General features: G+C 40.0%; 1 protein-coding gene across 2 annotated transcripts in view; it reads left to right on the forward strand.

The window, feature by feature from the left end:
• The first annotated feature begins 2,916 nt into the window (after positions 1-2,916).
• Positions 2,917-22,605, forward strand: part of Rufy1 (RUN and FYVE domain containing 1) — a 57,432-nt gene continuing 37,743 nt past the window's right edge. For both annotated transcript variants that reach the window (XM_026414281.2, XM_026414282.2), the window contains exons 1-3: positions 2,917-3,222; positions 16,881-17,054; positions 18,401-18,518. In XM_026414281.2, the coding sequence (XP_026270066.1) occupies positions 2,931-3,222; positions 16,881-17,054; positions 18,401-18,518 (584 nt within the window). In that variant the 5' untranslated portion in view covers positions 2,917-2,930. The remainder of the gene's footprint in view (positions 3,223-16,880; positions 17,055-18,400; positions 18,519-22,605) is intronic.

The following is a 22,605-nucleotide window of genomic DNA, read 5'->3' on the forward strand; positions in this document are numbered from 1 at the left end:
ACTGAGATTTAGGGATTATTTGTTACTGAAGCATAACTTCTTGATATAATAATAAAATTGTTCACCAAAAAAATTTTATACAAAAACAGTTTCACCTACATAATGTCTAGTAACATTGGAAAGTCACAAAGGAGTTTGGACAATTCTTTGTGATTCCAGACAATCTTCATTTCTGTCCACCTCCAATAAAGAAGTAGTGTCATGCCCTCTATTATTGAAACAACCCAAACAACATCCTCACAAATTCCTATGAAGTAGGACCACCCCACTGAGGGCAGTGGTTCCACAAATGTCTTGCAAAGATGAGAGATCAGATTGTCAAAATTGATGAAGTGGGCTGGACCAAGACTGAAACCCAGGGAGTGCCTGGGATTTTTTTTTTTCCTTTTTCTTTTTCTTTCTTTCTTTCTTTTTTTTTTTTTTTTTTGGTACATGAATTGAATTCAGGGGCACTTGAACACTGAGCCACATCCCCAGCCCTAGTTTGTTGTTTTGGTTTTTTTTTAATATTTATGTTTTAGTTGTAATTGATACAATATCTTTAATTAATTAATTTATTTTTTTTTAAAGAGAGAGTGAGAGACAGAGAGAGAGAGAGAGAGAGAGAGAGAGAGAGAGAGAGAGAGAGAGAGAGAGGAGAGAATTTTTTAATCTTTATTTTTTAGTTTTCGGCGGGCACAACATCTTTGTTTGTATGTGGTGCTGAGGATCGAACCCGGGCCGCACGCATGCCAGGCGAGCGCGCTACCACTTGAGCCACATCCCCAGCCCCTAATTAATTTATTTTTATGTGTTGCTAAGGATCAAACCCAAGTCCTTGCCTGTTCTAGGGGAGTGCTCTATTGCTGTGCCACAACCTCAGCTCCTAGTTTGGTATTTTATTTAGAGACAGGGTCTCATTGAGTTGCTTAGCACCTCGCTGTTGCTGAGGCTGGCTTTGAACTCACTATTCTCCTGCCTCAGCCTCCCAAGGCACTGGTATTACAGGCATGTGCCACCATGCCTGGTGTGCCAGGGGGTTTTAAGGGGAAATGACAACAATATTTTTCTTCACTGACCTTCAGTGAGGCATCTAAATCTCTTTATCCTTCTGTGTACAACCTTGTAAAATCCAGTTTTAACTGCTTTACCTCAGTTTTTTGTTTTGTTTTGGTATTAGGGATTAAACCCAGGGGTTCTTAACCACTAAATTACATCACTAGCCCTTTATATTTTTATTTGAAACAGAGTCTCATTAAATTGCTTATGGCCTTACTAAATTGCTGGGGCCAGCCTTGAACTTGTGATCTTCCTGCCTCAGCCAGGAGGCCTTGTTTTAAGTCAGTTTAACAAGAACCCCATCCTCCATATCTGATCAGGATCTTCATCCTTCCCTATCCCCCCAGTGATCCTGATCACTTGTCTTCAGCAAGAATTGTTAGGTTAATGAGGCCAAAAATCTCCCTTATGATGTTTCTGCTTGGTAATTTTCTATCCTTGGCTATAAATTCACACTGGCTCCTGCCATACTGGGAGTTGAGCCCAATCTCTCCCAATGCTAGACCTGGTACAATGGTCCCTTTACCTGATTATTATTTTTCATTACAAGTGTCATTGAATACTTTTTGACAGCAGCCACCGCCCACCCCAATAGTTTATTACCAACAGGGAATATACACCAAATTTTCAAATCTTAGTGATTCAGGAGAAAGCTAAAATCCAGACTTTTAGGTGAAATATCTTATTTCTAAACATTGACAACTTTTATCAAATATTCAGCTTTTTTTTCTTTCTTGTTTGTTTCATGGTCCACAGCCCTCTTTTAAAAATTTGAGAGGGAATCTCACTAAATTGCTCAGGCTGACTAGAACTTGTGATCTTTCTGTCTCAGCATTCCTAGTAGCTAGGATTAGAGGTGTGTGCCACCGTTATGGCTCTTCTGCTAGCCCACATGCCTCACTTTACAGTGTTAAACGCTAGTGAAATTTGAGTTGCTATTTAGCCAAATTTCCTCCTTTTCCGGATAAAAATCCAGACTGAATAACTCTAGGTGAATTGCTCAAACCGTATGGTTGGTAACTAGAGCCAGTGGTTTCTCACAATGGCTAACATCTGCTATGTAGTCCTTACTGCAAAATCTTATTTAGCAATGAGGCCAGTCCTATTATTATCCTACTTAACTAATTAATAGCAAAACCTAGATCTTCTAATTCCCAGTCCACCACAGTATTAAACACTTTCCTGCCAAGCTGTCGTATGTAGTCATTTGATTTAAAAGGAAAAAAAATCACAGTTTTTTACTTCTCTGTCCAAGTTTGCTTAGCCGCCAGTTTGGGGCTTACTCTTTTGGGGGGAGGGGCGTGGCGACGGGTACCGTGGATTGAGCTCTGGAGCACTGGACCACTGAGCCACGTCTCCAACTCTATTATTTGTATTTTAAATAGAGAGAGGGTCTCACTGAGTTGCTTGAGCGCCTCGCTAAATTGCTGCGGCTGGCTTTGAACTCCTCCGGTCTCAGCCGGGATTACAGGCTTGCACCACCGCGCCCAGTTTAGGGCTCATTCTTAAGAATGTTGCAGAAAAAAATGATACAGTGGAAAATATTAGACAGGAAATGAAATTAAAAAGAGGAAATCGTGTCACTAAGAAAATGAAGGCCTAGGGAGCCCATTATATTGCAGCCCGGGTGCAGAGTCCTGAAAGAGAGAAAGTTCAAGAGCAACTTCCGTGCAAGTAAGTCTTCCGAGCTGATGGGATTATGGGGGGTTTCGTATATGGTGATCTGTACTTTCCTGAACTTTTGAATGCGAAAGAAAAGCCAGGCGGGCGGTGAGAAGGGAGATAAACCTGGGGAACAGAAATAAAAGGGCTAGGAGGGAACTGGAGCGCCCGCCCGCACAGCGCCCACACGCCGGCCGCCGCCAGCCCGCCGGGCACGTGACGCGGCCAAGATGGCCGACGGGGAAGACGGCTGCCCGGCGGAGCGGGAGCCGGAGCCAGGGCCCGGGTCCGCGTCGGAGCCGGGAGAGGAGTTTGAGATAGTGGACCGGAGCCAGCTGCCAAGCCCGGGGGAGCTGCGGAGCGCCGCGAGGTCCCGGGCGACGGCCGAGGGCTGGTCTGTGCCCATCCTGACCCTGGCGCGAAAGGCCACCGGGAACTTGTCGGCGAGCTGCGGGAGCGCGCTGCGTGCGGCTGCGGGGCTGAGCGGCGGGAACGGCGGCGGGGACGGCGCGGTGCGCGCAGGTAGGCTCTGCCAGGGGGCGCCCCTGTGGTGCTGCTGCCGCGCTGCGCGTGGGTAGCTGGTCCCTGAGGCTCCGGGTCGCGGTGGGGTCCGGGCTGGCGAGGGTGTACTGGGTCCAGTTCAGCTAGTCAGACGAGTTGTCAAAACAAACAACCTGTTACACGCCTCGCTGCTCGCTGCTCGCCGGCGGTCTTTACGCTGCTCTGCTGAAACGGGATACGGCCAGGGGATTGGACCGCCTGAAGTTGGGCCACGGCCATTCGTCATTTTGCATTAGTAATTGTACGCCCCGGAACAGCAGCACTATTCTCACGGATTTGACTGTAGATAAGAAAAGGTACGGATTTAGATTTAAGTAATCCGTAATAACTTTTGAATACTTAAGTATCCAGTATCGTAGGGCGCGGTGGCGCACGCCTGTAATCCCAGCGATTTGGGAGGCGGAGGCAGGAGGATCGCAAATTCGAGGGCAGTCTCAGCAATTTAAGGAGGCTCTGAGCAATTTTGCGAGACCCTGTCTCAAAATTAAAAAAGGGTTGGGAGTGTTGCTCAATGGTAAAGCGTCTCTGGGTTCAATCCCCAATACAAAAAAATAAAAACAAGAATCGTACACAATACCATTCTCTTGCTGTTAAAACTCAAAATCCAGTGGGTCTCCCACCTTCCTCCCGCGGGTGTTGAAAGAGCATCTGTGACTCACAGTAGAGTAAGAACAATAAAGTCGGGAGTCGGTAGGTTTTGGTTCTCCTCAAGCACTGCCACTAACGGGAGAAGCCATCACCCCTCACACAGTTTCCAGCCTGTAAAAATGGGGATTTTTTTTTTTTTTAAATCACCCAATGAGCTCTTGAAATCCATTTAAACAGCCGGGCATGGTGGCGCATGCCTGTAATCCCAGCCGGGATCCAAAGTTCAAGACCAACCTCAGCAACTTAGTGAGGATCTAAACAATTTAGGGAGACCCTGTCTCAAAATAAAAAGGACTGGGGATGTGGCTCAGTGGTAAAGCGCTCCTGGGTTCAATCTCCAGTACAGAAAGAAAGAAATCCATTTAAAGCCTTGTAATCTAATGTTTCAGCATGTCTATGAGAGGAAAGGAAACATTAAATGATTATGATATTAAGATTTGACCTAGTCCTATAAGCTAAATATTTAGAGCTGTGCTATCCAATAATCATTAGACCTGCCTGACATTTAAATATAAAAATTAATTAAGATTCTATTAAAATTGAATTTCTTGCTTGGCATGATGATGCTTGCCTATGCAGCAACTGGGGAGACTGAGGCAGGAAGACACAAGTCGCAGGCCAGCCTTAGAAACTTGGTGAGACCCTGTGTCAAAAAATAAAAGACTGGAATATAACTCAGTGGTACAGCACCCCTGGGTTAAAAGAATATATATTGAATTCCTTCTTCTTCTTCTTCTTCTTCTTCTTTTTTGTTGTTGTTTTCATTTGTTATTTTATTTTCACATTTCTATATGTTACACACGCTGGCCTGAAATTCACCATCCTTCTGCCTTGGCTTCCTGAGTAGTAGGAACAGCAAGCATATGCCACCATGCCTGGCTGACATTTTTTTAAATTGAATTTAAAAATTGAAATTGAATACATTTGGCAGTCTTATACATGGGTTCTGCATTCATGAATTCAACCAACTGCAGATGAAAAGTGAAGTATTCAGGGGAAAAATTATGTCTGTGTTGAACATGTACTGGTTTTCTTGTCATTTCCTAAACTATCATATGGAAGCTATATACAGAGTATTTACATTGTTTTAGGTGTTATAAGAAATCTAAAGATAATTTAAAGTATGCATAATTTTAGAGAAGGGACTTGAACATCTGTGGATTTTGGTATCTTGGGAATCCTGGAACCAATCCCCTGTGGATAATGAGGGACACTATTTTATTGAATTTAACATTGAGTTCCTTAGTCACAGCAGCCACACTTTGAAGTGCCTAGTATCTTGCATATGGCTATTGGATAGTGTATTGGATAGTGCAGTGTAGAACATCCACAATGGCTGTGGGACAGAGCTGACTAAAGACTATAGTGCTTTCTAAGAAATACTGTAATGTGGGTTGTGGATATATCTCAGTAGGTAAAGTGCTTGTCTCGCATGCACAAGGCCCTAGGTTCAATCCCCAGCACCAAAAACAGGAAAAAAAAAAATACTGTAAGGTGCCTTTGCGGTTTTTTTATTCCCTTCTACCCATTGGTACATCTGTCGATGTCAGATTCAGGCAATGCAAAGTAGGACTACAAAGTAAGGAAAGAGCCTGCTCAATCCAGGACTCCACTGCCCTCTAAGATGACCCCTTTTTGGAGACTTTTCCACATGTCAGTGAAAGTTTGATTGTACAACAGTCTTTAGAGTCGAGACACAGGATCTCCTGGTAACCTCTTAGCTCAGATGACAAAGTAAGCAAAATAGTCATACAGCCCTTAACAATGAGGGTACATTTTAAGAAATGCATTGTTAGGCACTTGCATCATTGTGTGAACATAATGTGTACTTACATAAACCAGGGTGGTCTAGCATACTATGCACCTAGGCTACATGGTATAGCCAATTGTTCCTAAGCTGCAAACCTGTATGGCATGATATTGAACTGAATACAGTAGGAGCTGTAACACAGTGGTTTTTGTGTATCTAAACACATCTACAGTATTGTAAAATAAAATATAAAAGGTAAAAATTGTATACCTGTATAGAACACTTCACTGTGAATGGAGCTTACAAACTTGGAAATTGCTCAGAGTTAGGCGTGAGTAATGAATGATGAAGACCGAGGACATTACTATATGTCCCTGTAAACCTTATAAACACTGTATACTTGTACTGAAAGTTCACAAAAATTTTTTTTCTTTCCTCAGTAATAAATGAACCTTAGCTTACTATAACTTTTTTGGCTTAATAAACTTTAAATTTTTTTACCATGTGATTCTCATAACAACATATTACATAGCTGTGCAGAAATATTTTCTTATATCCTTTATCTGTTTTTGAAAATTTTAATATTTATTTATTGATTGATTTTGCAGTGCTAGAGATCAAACCCCAGGGCCTTGCATGTGCTAGGCAAGTGCTCTACCACTGAGTTACATCCCCAGCTCTATTTTTGTTTTTATTGATTTTTTGCTGGGTATATGTATTGATGGATTTATTTTGCTATGCTAGTGATGAAATCCAGTACTTTGTATATGCTAGGGAAGTGCACTACCACTAAGCTACATCCCCAGCCCTATCTTTATTTCATTTATTTATTTATTTATTTTACTTTTTAAGCTTTTTTGTTAAAACCTAAGGTTCATAGAAAATAGAGTGGTAATTACCAGAGCCAGGGATGAGGGAGGGTGATAGAAAGAGAATGGTTAATGGATATGGGGTGCATTTTGATAGGAGGAAAAACTACTAATGTTCTGTAGTACACTAGGATAACTATGATTGGTAATTACTGAGTTCTTTCTTTCTTTCTTTTTTTTGTCTTTCTTTCTGTCTTTCTTTCTTTCTTGGTGGTGATGCTAAGGATTGAACCCAGGGCCTTATACATGTCAAGCAAACACTCTACCACTGAGCCACATCCCCTGCCTGATTGGCAACAATTGATTGAATGTTCCATAATGGCTAACAGAAATTTGGAATTTTCTCAACACAGGGAACTAATACTATCTGAGGTGCTAGATATGCCAATTACCTTGGACTGGTCATTACTTTGTATATATGTATTGAAAAGTCACACTATATCCCCATAAATATGTGTAATCACTATATGTCAATTAAAAATGAAGGTATGCTGGGTGCACGGTGGCCTGTAATCCCAGCAGCTTGGGAAGCTGAGGCAGGAGGATCACAAGTTCAAAGCCAGCCTCAGCAAAAAGCAAGGTGCTAAGCAACTCAGTGAGACTCTGTCTCTAAATAAAATAGAAAAAAGGGCTGAAAGGGCTGGGGATGTGGCTCAGTGATCAAGTGCCCCTGAGTTCAGTCTCCGGTACAAAAAAAAAAAAAGATATAAAATACAATAGGGTACAGTGGCATATACCTGTAATCCCAACAACTTGGGAGACTGAGGCAGGGGGATCACAAGTTCGAAGCCAGACTGAGAAATAAAAATAAAAAGGGCTGGGGGTGTAATTCAGTAGTAGAGCACCCCTGAGTTCAATTCTCAATACCATAAAATAAAATCCACACATAACTTAGGCCTATGCAAGGTCAAGATCATCATACCACTTCTTCCACCTCCCAATCTTATCCCACTGACACGTTTTTCAGGGGTGGGAACACACTTGGAACTGTCATCTCCTATGATAGCAATATGCCTTCTTCTAGAACACCCCCAAAGGACCTGTCTGAGGTTAATGTTTTACAGTTAACTTTTTTAAACAGAGTAAACACTAAAATAATAAAAAGCTAGTATAATAAATACATAAACCATTAATGTCATTTATTATCACTATCAAATATTATAGTAGTACAGTATCAAATATTATAGTATTACAGTTATAGTACTTAACTGTATGTGCTGTACTTTTATATAACTGGAAGCACAGGAGGTCTGTTTATACCAGTATCACCACAAATATGAAGTGTGCATTGGTCTGTCATTGACTAAAAGAAACATCATTTCACCATGCCTGACTATAATAAACATGAGCTATTTATTGATAGATAAAATAAGCCAGTGCCTAGCAAGAATAGTAAGTAATCAATATTTGATGAATAAATACATATTTGAAAAATTTCTGGTTTTCCACTTAGGATAATATCATAAAAATAGCCAACATTTGCCAGGCAGCTGGGACCCAGGAGGCTGGATTGGGAGGATCACAGTTCAAGGCCAGCCTAGGCAATTTAGCAAGAATCTCTCTCAAAACAAAGGGCCAGGACTCATTGATAGCTCATTGATAGAGCACTTGCCCAGCATGCATGAGGCCCTGGGTTTGATCTCCAGTACTGCCAAAAAACAACAGCTGGGCATATAACCCCAGCAACTTGGAAGTTTGAGGCAAGAGGATTTCAAGTTTGAAATCAGCCTCAGCAAGGTCCTAAGCAACTTAGTGAGACTCTACATGTACTATCTTTTTTTTCTGGTATTGAGGCAGGAGGATTGCAGATTCCAAGTCAACTTCAGCAATTTAGCGAGGCCCTAAGCAATTTAGTAATTTAGTACATGTACTATCTGTACATGGACCTTAATCTTCACAGTAATCCTTGAAGGTAGCAGGACTGGCTTCATGGGTGTGCAATCAATTCAGTCTAATCAGTGTAGTTCAAAGAGCCAGTCAAAACCGCCCCATGCTTGAAATTCTTAATTTTTTTTTCTTTAACTTTGTCTCATAAGTGAAGTCTGTTGGGACCAGGGAGCACATGAAGGGGCCTTGGAGCCAGGCTCCAGTGGGGTCTCACCTTCTACTTCCTCCCTGGTGCTATGGCTCATTCTGGAAGCCTTGGGGTTTCTCTCTATCCTCCTTAACCCCACACAACCACAGGTGGCCAGGGAGGTTAAGGTCAGAACCCTCTGAATCTCAGGGCAAGGCAGCATATTAGGCAGGCATGTAGGCAGGGGCCTCCTACCCACACCATCTTTGCAGCAAAGTTGCAGTCCATTAGGATTAGGGAAAAGGAGATTGACTTCTGTACTTTGGTCCAGGCCCTGGTCCAAAATTTTGCACTGATCTTGACAAATTGTGTGGGTAACATCATTATTCCATTTTACAAAGAAGGAAACTTGAATCAGGACAGTGTATCTTTTGAGCCTATTCTCAGCTTCTCTTTTTAAATAACTTTATATATAAAATGTCATAATAGGTACTATATAGATTATTTTTTAATTAGTCAGTTTAAAGAAAATAGTAAGTGCTAGGCTTGGTGGCACATTCCTGTAATCTGAGCAACTCAGGAGGCTGAGGCAAGAGGATTGCAAATTCCAAGCCAGCTACAGCAATTTAACGAGGCCCTAAGCAATTTAGCAAGAGAATAGTTTCCTCAAGAGACAGAAATGCATGCAGTTAAAACTGTCCTATCTTGGGCTGGGGATGTGGCTCAAGCGGTAGCGCACTCACCTGGCATGCGTGCGGACCAGGTTGGATCCTCAGCACCACATACAAACAAAGATGTTGTGTCCGCCAAAAACTAAAAAATAAATATTAAAAATTCTCTCTCTCCTCTCCCTCCCCCTCCCTCTCCCTCTCCCTCCCCCCTCCTCCCTCCTCCCTCCTCCCTCCCCCTCCTCCCTCCCTCCTCCCTCCCTCCCCCTCCTCCCTCCCTCCCTTCCCCTCCCTCCCTCCCTTCCCCTCCCTCCCTCCCCCTCTCCCCCCCCTCCCTCCCTCTCTCTCTCTCTCTCTCTCTCTCTCTCTCTCTCTCTCTCTCTCTCGAAAAAAAAAAAAAAAAACTGTCCTATCTTAAAATAAAATATAAAAAGAAATCAGAATGTGGCTTAGTGGTTAAGCATCGCTGAGTTCAACCCCAATACAAAAAAAATAAATAATGAACTGCTCTGCTCAATCTGGCCAAAATTATGAACATGACTTCCAAAGGACTGAAATTCAGATAACTATAGGGATGAGCAGTGTGGCTGGTCCCAAAAGGTCACCAGGAACTGAAGCCATCAGGTGGGACAAGAAGGAAATGGGCCCTGCACAGCACATTCTGTAGAGGCCTCCAAGAAGTAAATTGGGAGAAAGAGTATCCCACTTGATTCAGGACCAGGGCCACAGCTGGCTAATCCAAGTAATAAGGACAGTAGGAGTTTTCAGAGAGCAGTTTAGGAGTAGAGATGGTTGAATGTGAGTAGCACCCCTGCCAGATAACATTTTTTCAGAAGCAATTTTAAAGGACTCTTGGATAATGTTTTGAATGCTTGTTTTAAAATGTTATCCAAAAGACTGGGTATGGTGCTTGCCTGTAATCCCAGTGACTCAGGAGGTTGAGGCAGGAAGATTGCAAGTTTGAAGCCAGCCTCAGCTACTTAGTGAGGCCCTGTCTCAAAATTTAAAAAAATAAAGATAAAAAGGGCTGTAGGTGTAACCCAATGATAAAGCATCCTTGAGTTAAATCCCCAGTTCAAAAAAAAAAACAGTTAAATGGGCTGGGGATGTGGCTCAAGCGGTAGCGCGCTCGCCTTGCATGCGTGCGACCCGGGTTCGATCCTCAGCACCACATACCAACAAAGATGTTGTGTCCGCCGAGAACTAAAAAATAAATATTAAAAATTCTCTCTCTCTCTCTCTCTCTCTCTCCTCTCTCACTCTCTCTTTAAAAAAAAAAAAAAAAAAAAAAAAACAGTTAAAGTTATCCAATGTGGGATCTGGCCCCACAGGGATTGTGTTGTCCACAGTTATTCTGTATTTTTTTTTGGGGGGGGTGGTGCGGAGGGGGTTGTTGTTAAAGAAATGCACATAATTTAAAAAAAATATCCAAACACATAAAAGAACATTCAGCATATTATATTCCTTCCCCAAAACTGCCTTCAGCACTATTGTATCCAAGTGTCTTTGCATATAGCCTGAGTACTTTCTTCTCCCAACACACTGATTTCATACAAACAGGATGAGACTTCCTAAAGGATGAGTAATGTTTTATGCGTACATACTCATATGAATGTGCTCATGTGAGAAGTCATTAACAAAACAAAAACTAAAAACAAAACATAACATTAGTTAGATGTATATTTCTCATTAGGTTGGTAGTACATATCATGCTTTTTTCTGTTACCTTCCATGACAAATTTTATTTTCCCTGTGTCAAAAGGCCCCTGCATAATTGATACAGCTCCTTCCAAAGTGAAGCACACTTTTTCCCTTTCCTATTGGCAAACTCCTTAAGTTAGCCACAGAGATAAGTGAAATCTAGGCAAGTACAGAAATGTTTTATTATCAATTCCATAAACAATAACACCACTTATTAAAAGATTACGCAATACACCAAAGGGTTACTCACAACTCAAAAAAGTTTATAAAGAATTTGTTACCAAAAGCTCAGTCCTTGTCTCTGATGCCAATCCAATAATAAGGAGATCATTTTGAGAAAAAAAGAAAAAGGTTTATTGCTTTGCTAGCAAAGAAGAAGCACAACCCTCTCCCAGAGGCTGTGATTCTGCACATCAAGGAGCAGGAGACTTTTAAGAGGTGAATCAAAGACTACATTCCACCTGTTCTCTGTTGGAGTTGTAACTTACTTAGGAGATAGTAATTTCTGAGATCTGGTGCCATCCCCAAAGTCTGGATTACTTCATTCCTATGGTGGATGTATGCTCAAGGACAGATAAATCTCCCTAGGATGGGGAAGAAAGGTAATCCTGTTTCCCCTGAGATTAGGGACAGAGAGATTAGAGAGGAGCAGGGAAAGAGGGAGAGAAAGAAACATGTCCATTTTAAAAATAAATTGCAGTGACAGAGCAGCAAGGTATATTCAAAGCATAACATGGACCACTGTAAGAAATTCCATCACTTTTCTGTAATTCAGAAACCAACAAAAAGAATCCCTAAAATTCCTTGAGATTGGACATGTTTTTTTCTAATTCAGTCTTTCTTCAGCTTTACTCCTTTAGATGACAGGCCTGGACCCTGTAAAATAGTCAAGATTGATATCCCCGATCAGATCATTTATTTGGTAATTCAAAAAGTGTAGACTTTGTGATGTTCTGTAAATTGCATTGTGTGTGTGTTTGTGTGTTTGTTTTTGTTTTGTTTTGTTTTAACTGGGACATGAACCCAGGGGTACCCTACCACTATGGTAGGTCTCCAGCACTATTTATTTATTTAAATTTTGAGACAGGGTCTTGCTAAATTGCCTAGGCTGACCTTGAATTTTCAACCCTACTGCCTCAGCCTCCCAAATCCCTGGGAGTACAGGTGTGAGCCACTACACACCCACCACTAAACTAATTTTTTTTTGGGGGGGCACCAGGGATTGAACTCAGGGGCCCACTTGAATACTGAGCCACATCCCCATCCCTATTTTGTATTTTATTTAAAGATAGGGTCTCCCTGAGTTGCTTAGTGCCTTGCTTTTGCTGAGGCTGGCTTTGAACTCCTGATCCTCCTGTCTTGGTCTCCCAAGCTTCTGAGATTACAGGTGTGTGCCATCTCACCCTAACCATTAAACTACTTTTAAAGGAGTTTAGTTTGGCCAAGATCACAAATCTGGAAAAATTGAATGGCCAAAAGATTGTTCAAGGTCATATTTTTTTTCTTTTTGGGGGGCACTGAAGATTGAACCTGAGATACTGTACTACTGAACTACATTCCCAGCCCTTTTTATTTTCTATTTTGAGACAGGGTTTTGCTAAGTTGCTAAGGATCTCACTAAATTGCTGAGGCTGACCTCAAACTTGCAATCCTCCTGCCTCAGTGACTCGGATCGATGGGATTATACCTATGCTCTTAATTTCCATGATCCTCTATACTGAATACAAATGGAAATAGGTACTGAAAAAACAAGGGATGTGTGAGGTGATTGCAAATACTGCTGTGCCCCCAGAAACGGTGGAAAAAACTACTGCCACCCAGCTCCAACTGCCTGAGACACTGGTCTTATGTTTTTGTTCATGTGACTTCTTAAAAGACTCCATCTTTGAGAGCTGAGGGTATGGTTCTGTGGTAAAGTGCTTGCCTATCATGCACAAAGCCCTGGGTTTAATCCCTAGAACCAGGGCAGTGGGGGGAGAACACTGCAGCTTTTACAGTTGACACATAAAATTCATCATAATTTTGAAGTTATTCAGAAAACATTTTCTGCTTTATTGTAAATATTAACCTTTAAAAATAAAGCTGATACAGGTTTCCTTGAGTGAAATCAATTGGTATATAAATACCTTAATGATTTGATAAGCACCGTTGTCCCTCTTTTTTTTTTGGTGTAGGGGATTCAACCCAAGAGTGCTTATACACTGAGCCACATCCCTAGCCCTTTTTTGATTGATTGATTGATTGATTGAGACTGGGTCTCATTAAGTTGCTTAAGTCCTTGCTAAATTTCTAAAGCTGGCTTTGAACTTGCCATCCTGCTGCCCCAGCCTCCCAAGTCACTGGGATTGCAGACCTGTACCACCATGCCTGGCTCCATCATCCATTTTCCCACTTATTCCTTGAACTTGAATTTCCATACTACTGCTGCAATAGAATTTTATCTTAATGGGCTGGGGATGTGGCTCAAGCGGTAGCGCGCTCGCCTGGCATGCGTGCGGCCCAGGTTCGATCCTCAGCACCACATACCAACAAAGATGTTGTGTCCGCCGAGAACTAAAAAATAAATATTAAAAATTCTCTCTCTCTCTCTCTCTCTCCTCTCTCACTCTCTCTTTAAAAAAAAAAAAGAATTTTATCTTAATATACCAAGATTTATGATAGGTTGTTACAAATATTGCTGGACAACCTATCATAAATCTTGGCAAAAAGATGTAAATAAGTCAAAATTTTATATATTTTTCTCATAACTAAAGCTTAAGTATATAAAGATTTTTTTCTCCTGGAATGAATTACCATTAAAACTATTAGTGATGTTTCATTGATAAAAGGAATGTAATTTTTCTAAATTATTATTAAACATGAATAAATCTGTCTTTACATCTCCTAACAAGCTGAATACTGCTGAATGATGTTGAATGGTGTTGATTTTTTCCTTTTATGTATGATTGACTTACTGCTAAAATAGGATAGAATTCACCATCAAATTTAGACCTATTTTTTTGTTTTGTTTTTTATAGATGTGATCACTGAGATATCTGCTATACATAAATAAGAAATAGAAATGGAGTTTTGTTATAACAATATTGCTCATCTTTGAACTCCTTCCAAGCTATATACTACATAGCATTGCTCTAATATCAAAAGTTATTTTTGCTCCTTTCAACAAAGAAAGCAAATAATTGAAAATTACCTGCCTTGCAAAAGTATGCAATCTGGATATATTCAAGAAATATCGCACCAGGCATGTTGGTGCACACCCATAATCCCAGCAACTTGGGAGGTTGAAGCAGAGGATCATAAATTCAAGACCAACCTTGGCATAATTTAGCAAGACCTTGTCTCAGAAATGAAAAGAGGTATAGTTCAGTGGTAGAGCTGGATTCAAAACCCCAAACCACAAAAAAAAAAAAAAAAAAAAAAAGCTCTACTAAGACTTATCAAATGATAATTAGGCACCCTGTTTAACCCAGAATACTCTGAATGGTTGTGGACATGTAAATATTGCTTATTTCATTCCACTTTTCCTATGCAATATATTTTGATGAACAGTTTTTTAGCTTATTGTACCTTAAATCCATTTTCATCGAAAACTTGAAGCTATAGTTTTGGCTCAATTTATGGAAAACGTCAATCAAGTTAATGGCACATCATAGAGATACATATAGAACTGACTAAAACTTAAATAATAGTCTCCCCTTATGCACAGTTTCACTTTGTGACTTCAGTTACCTGCAGTCACTGTGGTCTGAAAATATTAAATGGAAAATTACAAAACTAGATACTTTATAAATTTTAAATAACTTATTACAGTTTATTATTATAATTATTCTATTTCTTGCTATGCCTGCTTTATACATTAAACTATCATAGGTATGTATGTATAAGAAAAAACATAGTATGTATAGGGTTTGGTACTATTGAGGTTTCAGACATCCTTGGAACATCTTGGATCATATGTCTCACAGATAAGGAGGGACATTGTATTTGTGGGAAGTACATTAAGCAATAAGAGATTGGAAATTCTTCACATTTTTTGGTGACTTGATTAATCATCAAAGGAGGCTTCACCTCCTTTTAGTATGGGAGATATTCTGCACCTTAGGTCACTGCATAAAGGCAAGATATGGGATGGGAAATGAATTGCCTTTCTATAAAATGAAAGGGAAAAAATGCCTGTGAAACCTGAGGATATGGAAATTGAGTTCCTTAAAATATCCGGGCATAACCAGTCCTTGGCAAGACTTACCCTATATGTATCTGATATGAAAACCACTAGCTTATAGAACTGGGATTGGTGTCTTTAATTTAAAAGATAAATCTTTACAAACTGTTTCTGTGATAATTGATGGTTTCTCCCTTCTCTTGAAGAGATTTTACAATTTTTATTTCCTTTTCCATTTCTAATCATCACTTTTATTAAAAATTTTTTAAATTTATAAATTTAATAAACAGGGTTCTCTAAAAATTTAAACATAATTATACCACCCATATCCAAATTCTGTACTTTACTTAACCTATGTTTTCCTCTTCACAACCAAGATAAAACGATTATACTGTCTTTCCCAGCAGCTCTCTCCCTATCTTCTTGGGTTTTGCAGATAGAGAGTCCCAGATTATCACCCTATTTTCTTAAGACCTTCATTAAAGTTCAGTCATAACAGCATCATTTTTTTAGATTTAAATAGCTTTACTTATAGCTATACAAAAGAGTTTGTGTACATGTGTATACATATTCTTTTAACTATATGTCCATATTAATGCAGTATCTGGAATATACAGGGCAAACAATTCTGTACAAAAATTAGAAGATTAAACAAGCAATTCACAAAGAAATGCTAGGAGGCAATGAACTTATGAAAAGGGGCTTAACCTCAATAGTAATCAGCTGCAAACTGAAACAATACCGTATCCTCTTCCTCACCACCACCCCGCGTGCCTCAGCCAAACTGGGAAAGTGAAAACATTGAATGATGGCTTAGGTGCCGTGAAAGGGGCGCTTCAGCCCCCAGGGAGAGCCTCCTTCGCACCTGAGTTTAGTTTTCCTGATGGGGCTCTGAATTTCGGATCTAAAATTTTAATTTCTGGCATGGCAGTTTTCTAGGTTGCGAGAGCATTTGGTAGGCACTTGTCATAGATGTCGGTATGTAGCTGATTTGATTTTGACATTTTAAAAATATATATTTTTAGCTGTAGATTGACACTATGTATGTTATGTATGCGGTGCTGAGGATCGAACCCAGTGCCTCACACATGCTAGGCAAGCGCTCAACCACTGAGCTACAGCCCCAGCCCTGATTCTGACATTTTTTATCTCCCTCTCCACAAAAATTGTGTTTAAAACTGAGAACTGCCCACTAGTTGTGGAAGAAAGTTCGTTGACAGGAATTTGAGTCAGGAACTGGGGGGAAGAATGCTTCCCTACTGCGACCCAGCCCACACCACCGAACAAAAGAACCCCGGGAGCAGCCTGTGTGGCTTGGAGTCTGCCGGGTCCCAGCCACCATACGGCGCGCCTGCGTCGCCCAGTACCTTGAGCTGAATTTTTCCAATAGCAATACTCACAGAACAGTCACTTTCCCAGCAAGCCCTCTAGCTTGGGGCAGGGCTTCCTGGAGTTTGCACCCTTTCATTGGTTGGAAATGGAATAAGGAGAGACCAATTGCCGTGAGTCTTGGTAGAGCTGTCGTCCTAGCAACGCGCGGAGCCCCCTGGGAGGGGCTTCAGCAGTAGGAAGCCCTACATTTCTTCTGACCTAAGGCCCTGGCGGTGCAGGTGGGACTCTGGCCTCCAGAAATCAGTGACCCGATGACTGCGAACCCCAGTTACCTCCAACTCGGCACGTTCGCACCCTGAGCATACCGTCTGACTCCCTGCTTTGTTTGTCTTCCCTCCATTAGCCAGCCTCAAATCCCCCATTCCTGGACCACACGCAGTCCACTAACGAAGCTCTCCCTGCTTGTGCCCCACAGCTTCCAAGGGCCAGATGATGGAGGAGCGTGCCAACTTGATGCACATGATGAAACTCAGCATCAAGGTCTTGCTCCAGTCTGCTCTGAGCCTGGGTCGCAGCCTGGATGCGGACCATGCCCCTTTGCAGCAATTTTTTGTAGTGATGGAACACTGCCTCAAACATGGGCTGAAAGGTGAGCCTGAGGGGGCGTTCGGGAGTGTGGAAATGTGGGTTAGGTGTTTCCTCATCATTTTTCACCAGTGCCCAACATTGTTCTTAGTGAAGGGATAACAGAATACAGAAGAACTTCCTGCCCTTGAGAAGCAGCATTCTTTCTAGAGCAGTGCTGTCTAAAAGAAATGTTCTGTAAGCCACATAGGCATTTTAAAATTTTATGCTAGGCACGTTTAAAAGTAAAAAGAAACAGCTAAAACTAATATCAGTAGTGCATTTTGTTGAACCCTGTAATATCCACAGTGTTATCATTTTGACACATAATCATTATTTTGAAGCCTTATTAATGTCATATTTTGCATTCTTTATCCTAAGGCTTAAAAGTCCATTGTGTATTACACTTATAGCACATCTCAATTCAGTTCCTCAATTTTACTTAGCCATGCTGCAAGTGCTCACTCTGTAGGTAGCATATGTGGCTAGTGATTGCTTTGGACAGCAAAATTCTAGAGAATAAGAAGATAGTAAATGTTTAAACAATTACAGAATGCTACAAATTCAAGAAAGTAGAATCAAGGAAGGAAACTTTCAGCTACTGTGGAGAAGTTAAACAGTCCTACAAAGATTTGAGGCAAGAACATTCCTAGCACAGGAGAAAAAAACAACAATACCACCAACAACATGTAGAGCTCCTGAATGTGACCAACCTTGGTTTGAGGAAAACTCCTGATAATTGAAGCATGCTGAGAGGGAAACTGAACTGAGATGAGGTCAGGGAAGTGAGAAGGGGTTGAATAATGTATGCCTTTAGAGGTCATGATAAGGAGTTTGATTTAATTCTATGTGTATTTGGGGGATTTAAAACAAGGAAGAAACATGATCTAACTTGTATTTTTAAAAGAACTTCTAGCTATGTATATCCAAAACAGACTGGAAGAGTGGGAAGGTGATGATATGAAGAGTAAGGAGACCAACAATTATCACAGCAGTTTGGTTTTTAAAAAAAAAAAAAAGCAATGATGATTTGAAAAAAAATTATTGATACTGACATCAAGAAGGTAAAGAGGGAAGGTGGGCATAGAAAGCAGCTTTTTTATTTGAGAAGCAGTAATAATACTTGGAGAAAGAGCAGAATAGGTTTGTCAGAGAAACTCAGTTACCAGGGGAAAAGAGTGCTACTTAGTTCTTTGGTCTTTCCCAGTCCCCAAAATTGAATCAGGAAAAAAAAAAAAAAGAAGAAGAAGAAGAAGAAAAAGATTGAATCAGAAGGATTAAGCAGTGAAGCTCTGCAACTTTCTATTACCGTTTGGGAGAAGAAATTTTGCAACCTGTTCTTATGAATAACACTTTTGTTTTCCCTTTTAGTTAAGAAGAGTTTTATTGGCCAAAATAAATCTTTCTTTGGTCCTTTGGAGCTGGTGGAGAAACTTTGTCCAGAAGCATCAGATATAGCTACTAGTGTCAGAAATCTGCCAGAATTAAAGTGAGTGAGAAATAGTTTTACTAATTTGATATTTAAAAAAAAAAAAAACTTCCTTCTGTTTACCCATTTCTCAGTTCCTTGCTAATGAAACTTTTTCTAATTTGAAACAAATTATAGCATTAACCACATTCAATTTAGACTTTTAAGCTCTGCTGCTCATTATGTACATGATCTTCAGCAAGATTTGCACCTTTCTGAGCCTCAGTTTCCTTTTCTTTAACATGAGGACAGTGATTCCTATTTGCCATGCAAGTCAAATAGGTTATGAAGACATTGTCAACCAAAGAACAGGAGGAAAAGGAATTGTTACTCTCTTAGAATCTATTTTAAATACATTTGAGCAGTTTGAATAATACAATTCAGGCCATATTTTAGATTCCAGGACAAGGGGCATTTGTGAACAGGCTGGGACCAACAGATTATTATGTAAAGACTAGCTATGCCCTTGGGACTACTATACATAGGCTTAAGATCAAAAACTAGGCAAAACACACACAAGGCATCGTCATGGAATCTGGCATTTAGAAGGGACCTTAGGGATCTTTACACTGATGTAAAATTTGACTTTTAAGCCTTTTTTTTGACACTTCTGTGGAGCCAGCCTATGCCATTTTCAGATAATAACAACAGCTGCCACCCTAAGGATCTGCTACATGCTACATTGTACTGAGAACACTTCATTGTCTAATTCTGCATACCCATCTTCTAGGATAGCTATTGACATCCCTATTTGCTAGGGTGGAAACTGAGACTTAGAGTGTTTAAGTGACTTGTCCATTGTTCCTTGGCAAGGGAGTGGTGCAGCCAGGAAGATCAGTTGAATTCTAAAGTCATTTAAGTTCCACTAAACTTCATTGCTGCTGAGCCCTGTGCATTCTTCTTCTTAAGATTGGACTTAAGCCTTCTGTCCCTATCCCTAGTTCAACCTTCTGGCCTATACCACATAAGTTTTAAAGTTTTTGCAGACCCTGCTTTTCAAATGTTTGTTTAATGATTCTCCCACCATATGTTGGAAATAGAATCCAGGGCCTCACACCCCCCAACCCTAAGGCATTTCTGAAGTCTTATTTTACTTAGAGCATACTCTCACCCAAATTTACCACATCTGTTTCCTTGTTAATTCTGTGGTTGTTAAACAAGCCACAAGCTTATGTATGTCCAAAAAAGATATATAACAGTTCCCCACCTTTTAGAAGGAAGAGCTGTGTTGAAGGCTGTTTTATTTCATAAAGAGCTCCAATGTTTTTACTATTTTATTAAATATTAACAAAAGTTCTAAAATTACTACAGTATTTACAAAGTATTATGGCTTATGTTTTTTGTTTTTGTTTTTTAGGGGTGTGGAGGATTGTTTAAGGTAGTTTGAAACTTATAGGATGAATTTTGCATCCTAGGAGGAATCTCTAGTTCAATACCCCTATCCAATTGACATAAAATATCCCCCCCCCTTTTTTTTTGTACCAGAGATTAAACCTGGTGGCACTTAACCAATGAGCCACATCCCCAGCCCTTTTTTGTATTTTATTTAGAGACAGGGTGTCACTGAATTGCTTAGAACCTTGCTAAATTGCTGAGGCTGGCTTTGAACTCACTATCCTCCTGCCTCAGCCTCCCATGCTGGTGGGAATACAGGCATGCACCACCACACCTGTCATAAACTATCCTTTATAGCATGACATAATATCCAAAATTCTTATTTGTTTTCACCATGGTTTAATTATTGAACATAACTGTATATGATAAAAACCACTTGCTCATATTGGCACTTAAACCTAGACAAGCCTTTTCTCTTTTATGAAAATTAAAAATAACTTTTTTTTCCTAAGTGCTAATTTTTCATTGAGACATAAAAACAAGGCAAAAAAAATTTTAAATTTCAAACTTCCACCTTCCTACTAGCTAGGTAAAAACTTTGGGACTGGGGAGTGTAGCTCAGTGAAAGAGCAGGTGTTTAAATGCACAGGGCCCTGGGTTCCATCCCCAACACAACAATAACAAAGATAATAAAAAACAGAAAATGCTATTAATGTCTTGGTCAGTATCCTTCCAGGTCCTTTTAGTGTATAATCAGCCAAATAGATTTTATATTTTTTTGATTGTCCCAACCCTCACATAGCATCATATTGCACTCATTCTTGTGGAGGATAGCTTGGTACTATCCACCAGAATTACAAATACATCTACCCATTGACCCAGCAATTTCATTTCTAGGCATATTATCCTACAGATGTAATGTGAAAATGACACAGAGTCAGACCTGATGGCACACGCTACCTGAGAGGCTGAGGCAGGAAGATAACTTGAGCCAAGAAGTGCCAGACCATCTTAGCAACAGAGAAAAAAAGAGAGAGAGAGAGAGGGAGAGATGCATATAGTATATAGAATTATATTTGACAGTAGATTAGAACCAGCTTATTTAAAAAAAAAAAAAAAAAGCTAGCTGGGCACAGTGGCAAATGCCTGTAATCTCAGCAGTTCTAGAGGCTGAGGCAAGAGGATGATTGAGAGTTCAAAGCCAGTCTCAGCAAATTAACAAGGCCCTAAGCAACACAATAAGAACCTGTATTTAAATAAAATGTAAAAAAGTGCTGGGGATGTAGCTTAGTAGTTGAGTGTCCCTGGGTTCAATGCCTGTATCCAAAAAAAAAAAAAAAAAAAGCTAAATAAACAATGGTGCAGTCTAATAATAAAACACTAAAGGTATAGAAAATTGAGTTAAATCACCCGTGTACTAATATGGGAAGATTTTCAAGATGACAGATAGTCAATGAAATAAGCAAGTTGCAGAACAGCTAGTTTTTTTTTTTTTTTTTTAAGGAAGACAATAAGAGTTTGTATACTTATTTTCATATGCATAAAATGCTGATATAGGTACCCTATAAATATATGTAATTATTATGTCATTTAACGATATTAATTAAAAAGATGTGAATGAATATTTGATATGGAAAGAAGTTAAAAATCAAATGAAAAAAAACTACAAAACTGTACAGTTCAATACTGACCATTTTTTTAAATATATTTTAGTTGTAGGGGGCTGGGGTTGTGGCTCAGTGGTAGAGCACTTGCCTAGCATTTGTGAAACACTGGTTTCAATCCCCAGCACCACATAAAATATAAACACAAATAAATAAAGGTATTGTGTCCATCTACAACTAAAAAATTATATATATTAGTTATAAATTTATAAATGGACACAATACCTTTATTATATTTATTTATTTTTATGTGGTGTTCAGAATCGACCCAGTGCCACGTGAGAGGCAAGTGTTCTACCACTGAAGTCAGACCTGGTAGCACACACTACTCAGCCCACAATACTGACTTTTTTTTTTGAGACAGGGTCTCCCTAAATTGCCAAAACTTGTAATCCCTCTGCTTCAGCCTCCAAGTAGTTGTGATTGTAGACATGTGCCATCAAGCCTGGCTCAAAGCCTTTTATATTGATGAAATTAGATTAACTTTTCTGAGCCTGGCTTCTGAAACGTAGACTGCATTTGACCTTTGTAGCAAGGTCTTTGGCCCGAAGACCTTCCTTTTATGCAGATTATTGATTACCTTCACTACTTTCTTTGATGTTACAAATGCAGTTGCTGTGCTTAGAAACAATCTTTTTTTCTTTAAGTGGTTTTAGATCTACAATAGGAAGGCTTTTTTTCTTTTAATGTTTAATGCAAGCCTTTTCCAAATTGCATCTTTGTGCAGTTGGTGACCAGCTGGGAAACAGTGTAAATTACTTAATACTACTGAAAGTATATGTTTAAAATTGGGTTAAGCCACCCTGTAATCTCAGCAACTCAGGAGCCTGAGGCAGGAGGATCCAAGGTGGAGGCCAGCTTGCACAGTTTAGTGAGGCTGTAAGCAACTTAACAAGACCCTGTCTCAAAATAAAAAATAAGAGCTGGGGATGTAGATCAGTGACAAAGTATCCCTGGGTTCAATCCCCAGTGCCAAGGGCTGGTGATATAGCTCAGTTGTAGAATGCCTGCCTTGCATGCACAAGGCCCTGGGTTCAATCCCTAGCACCCCACACAAAAACAAACAATCCCCAATGCCAAAAAAATAAGCAAAATAAATAAAAATGGTT

The sequence above is a fragment of the Urocitellus parryii genome, chromosome 1, assembly GCF_045843805.1.
Source record: "Urocitellus parryii isolate mUroPar1 chromosome 1, mUroPar1.hap1, whole genome shotgun sequence".
Lineage (NCBI taxonomy): Eukaryota > Metazoa > Chordata > Mammalia > Rodentia > Sciuridae > Urocitellus > Urocitellus parryii.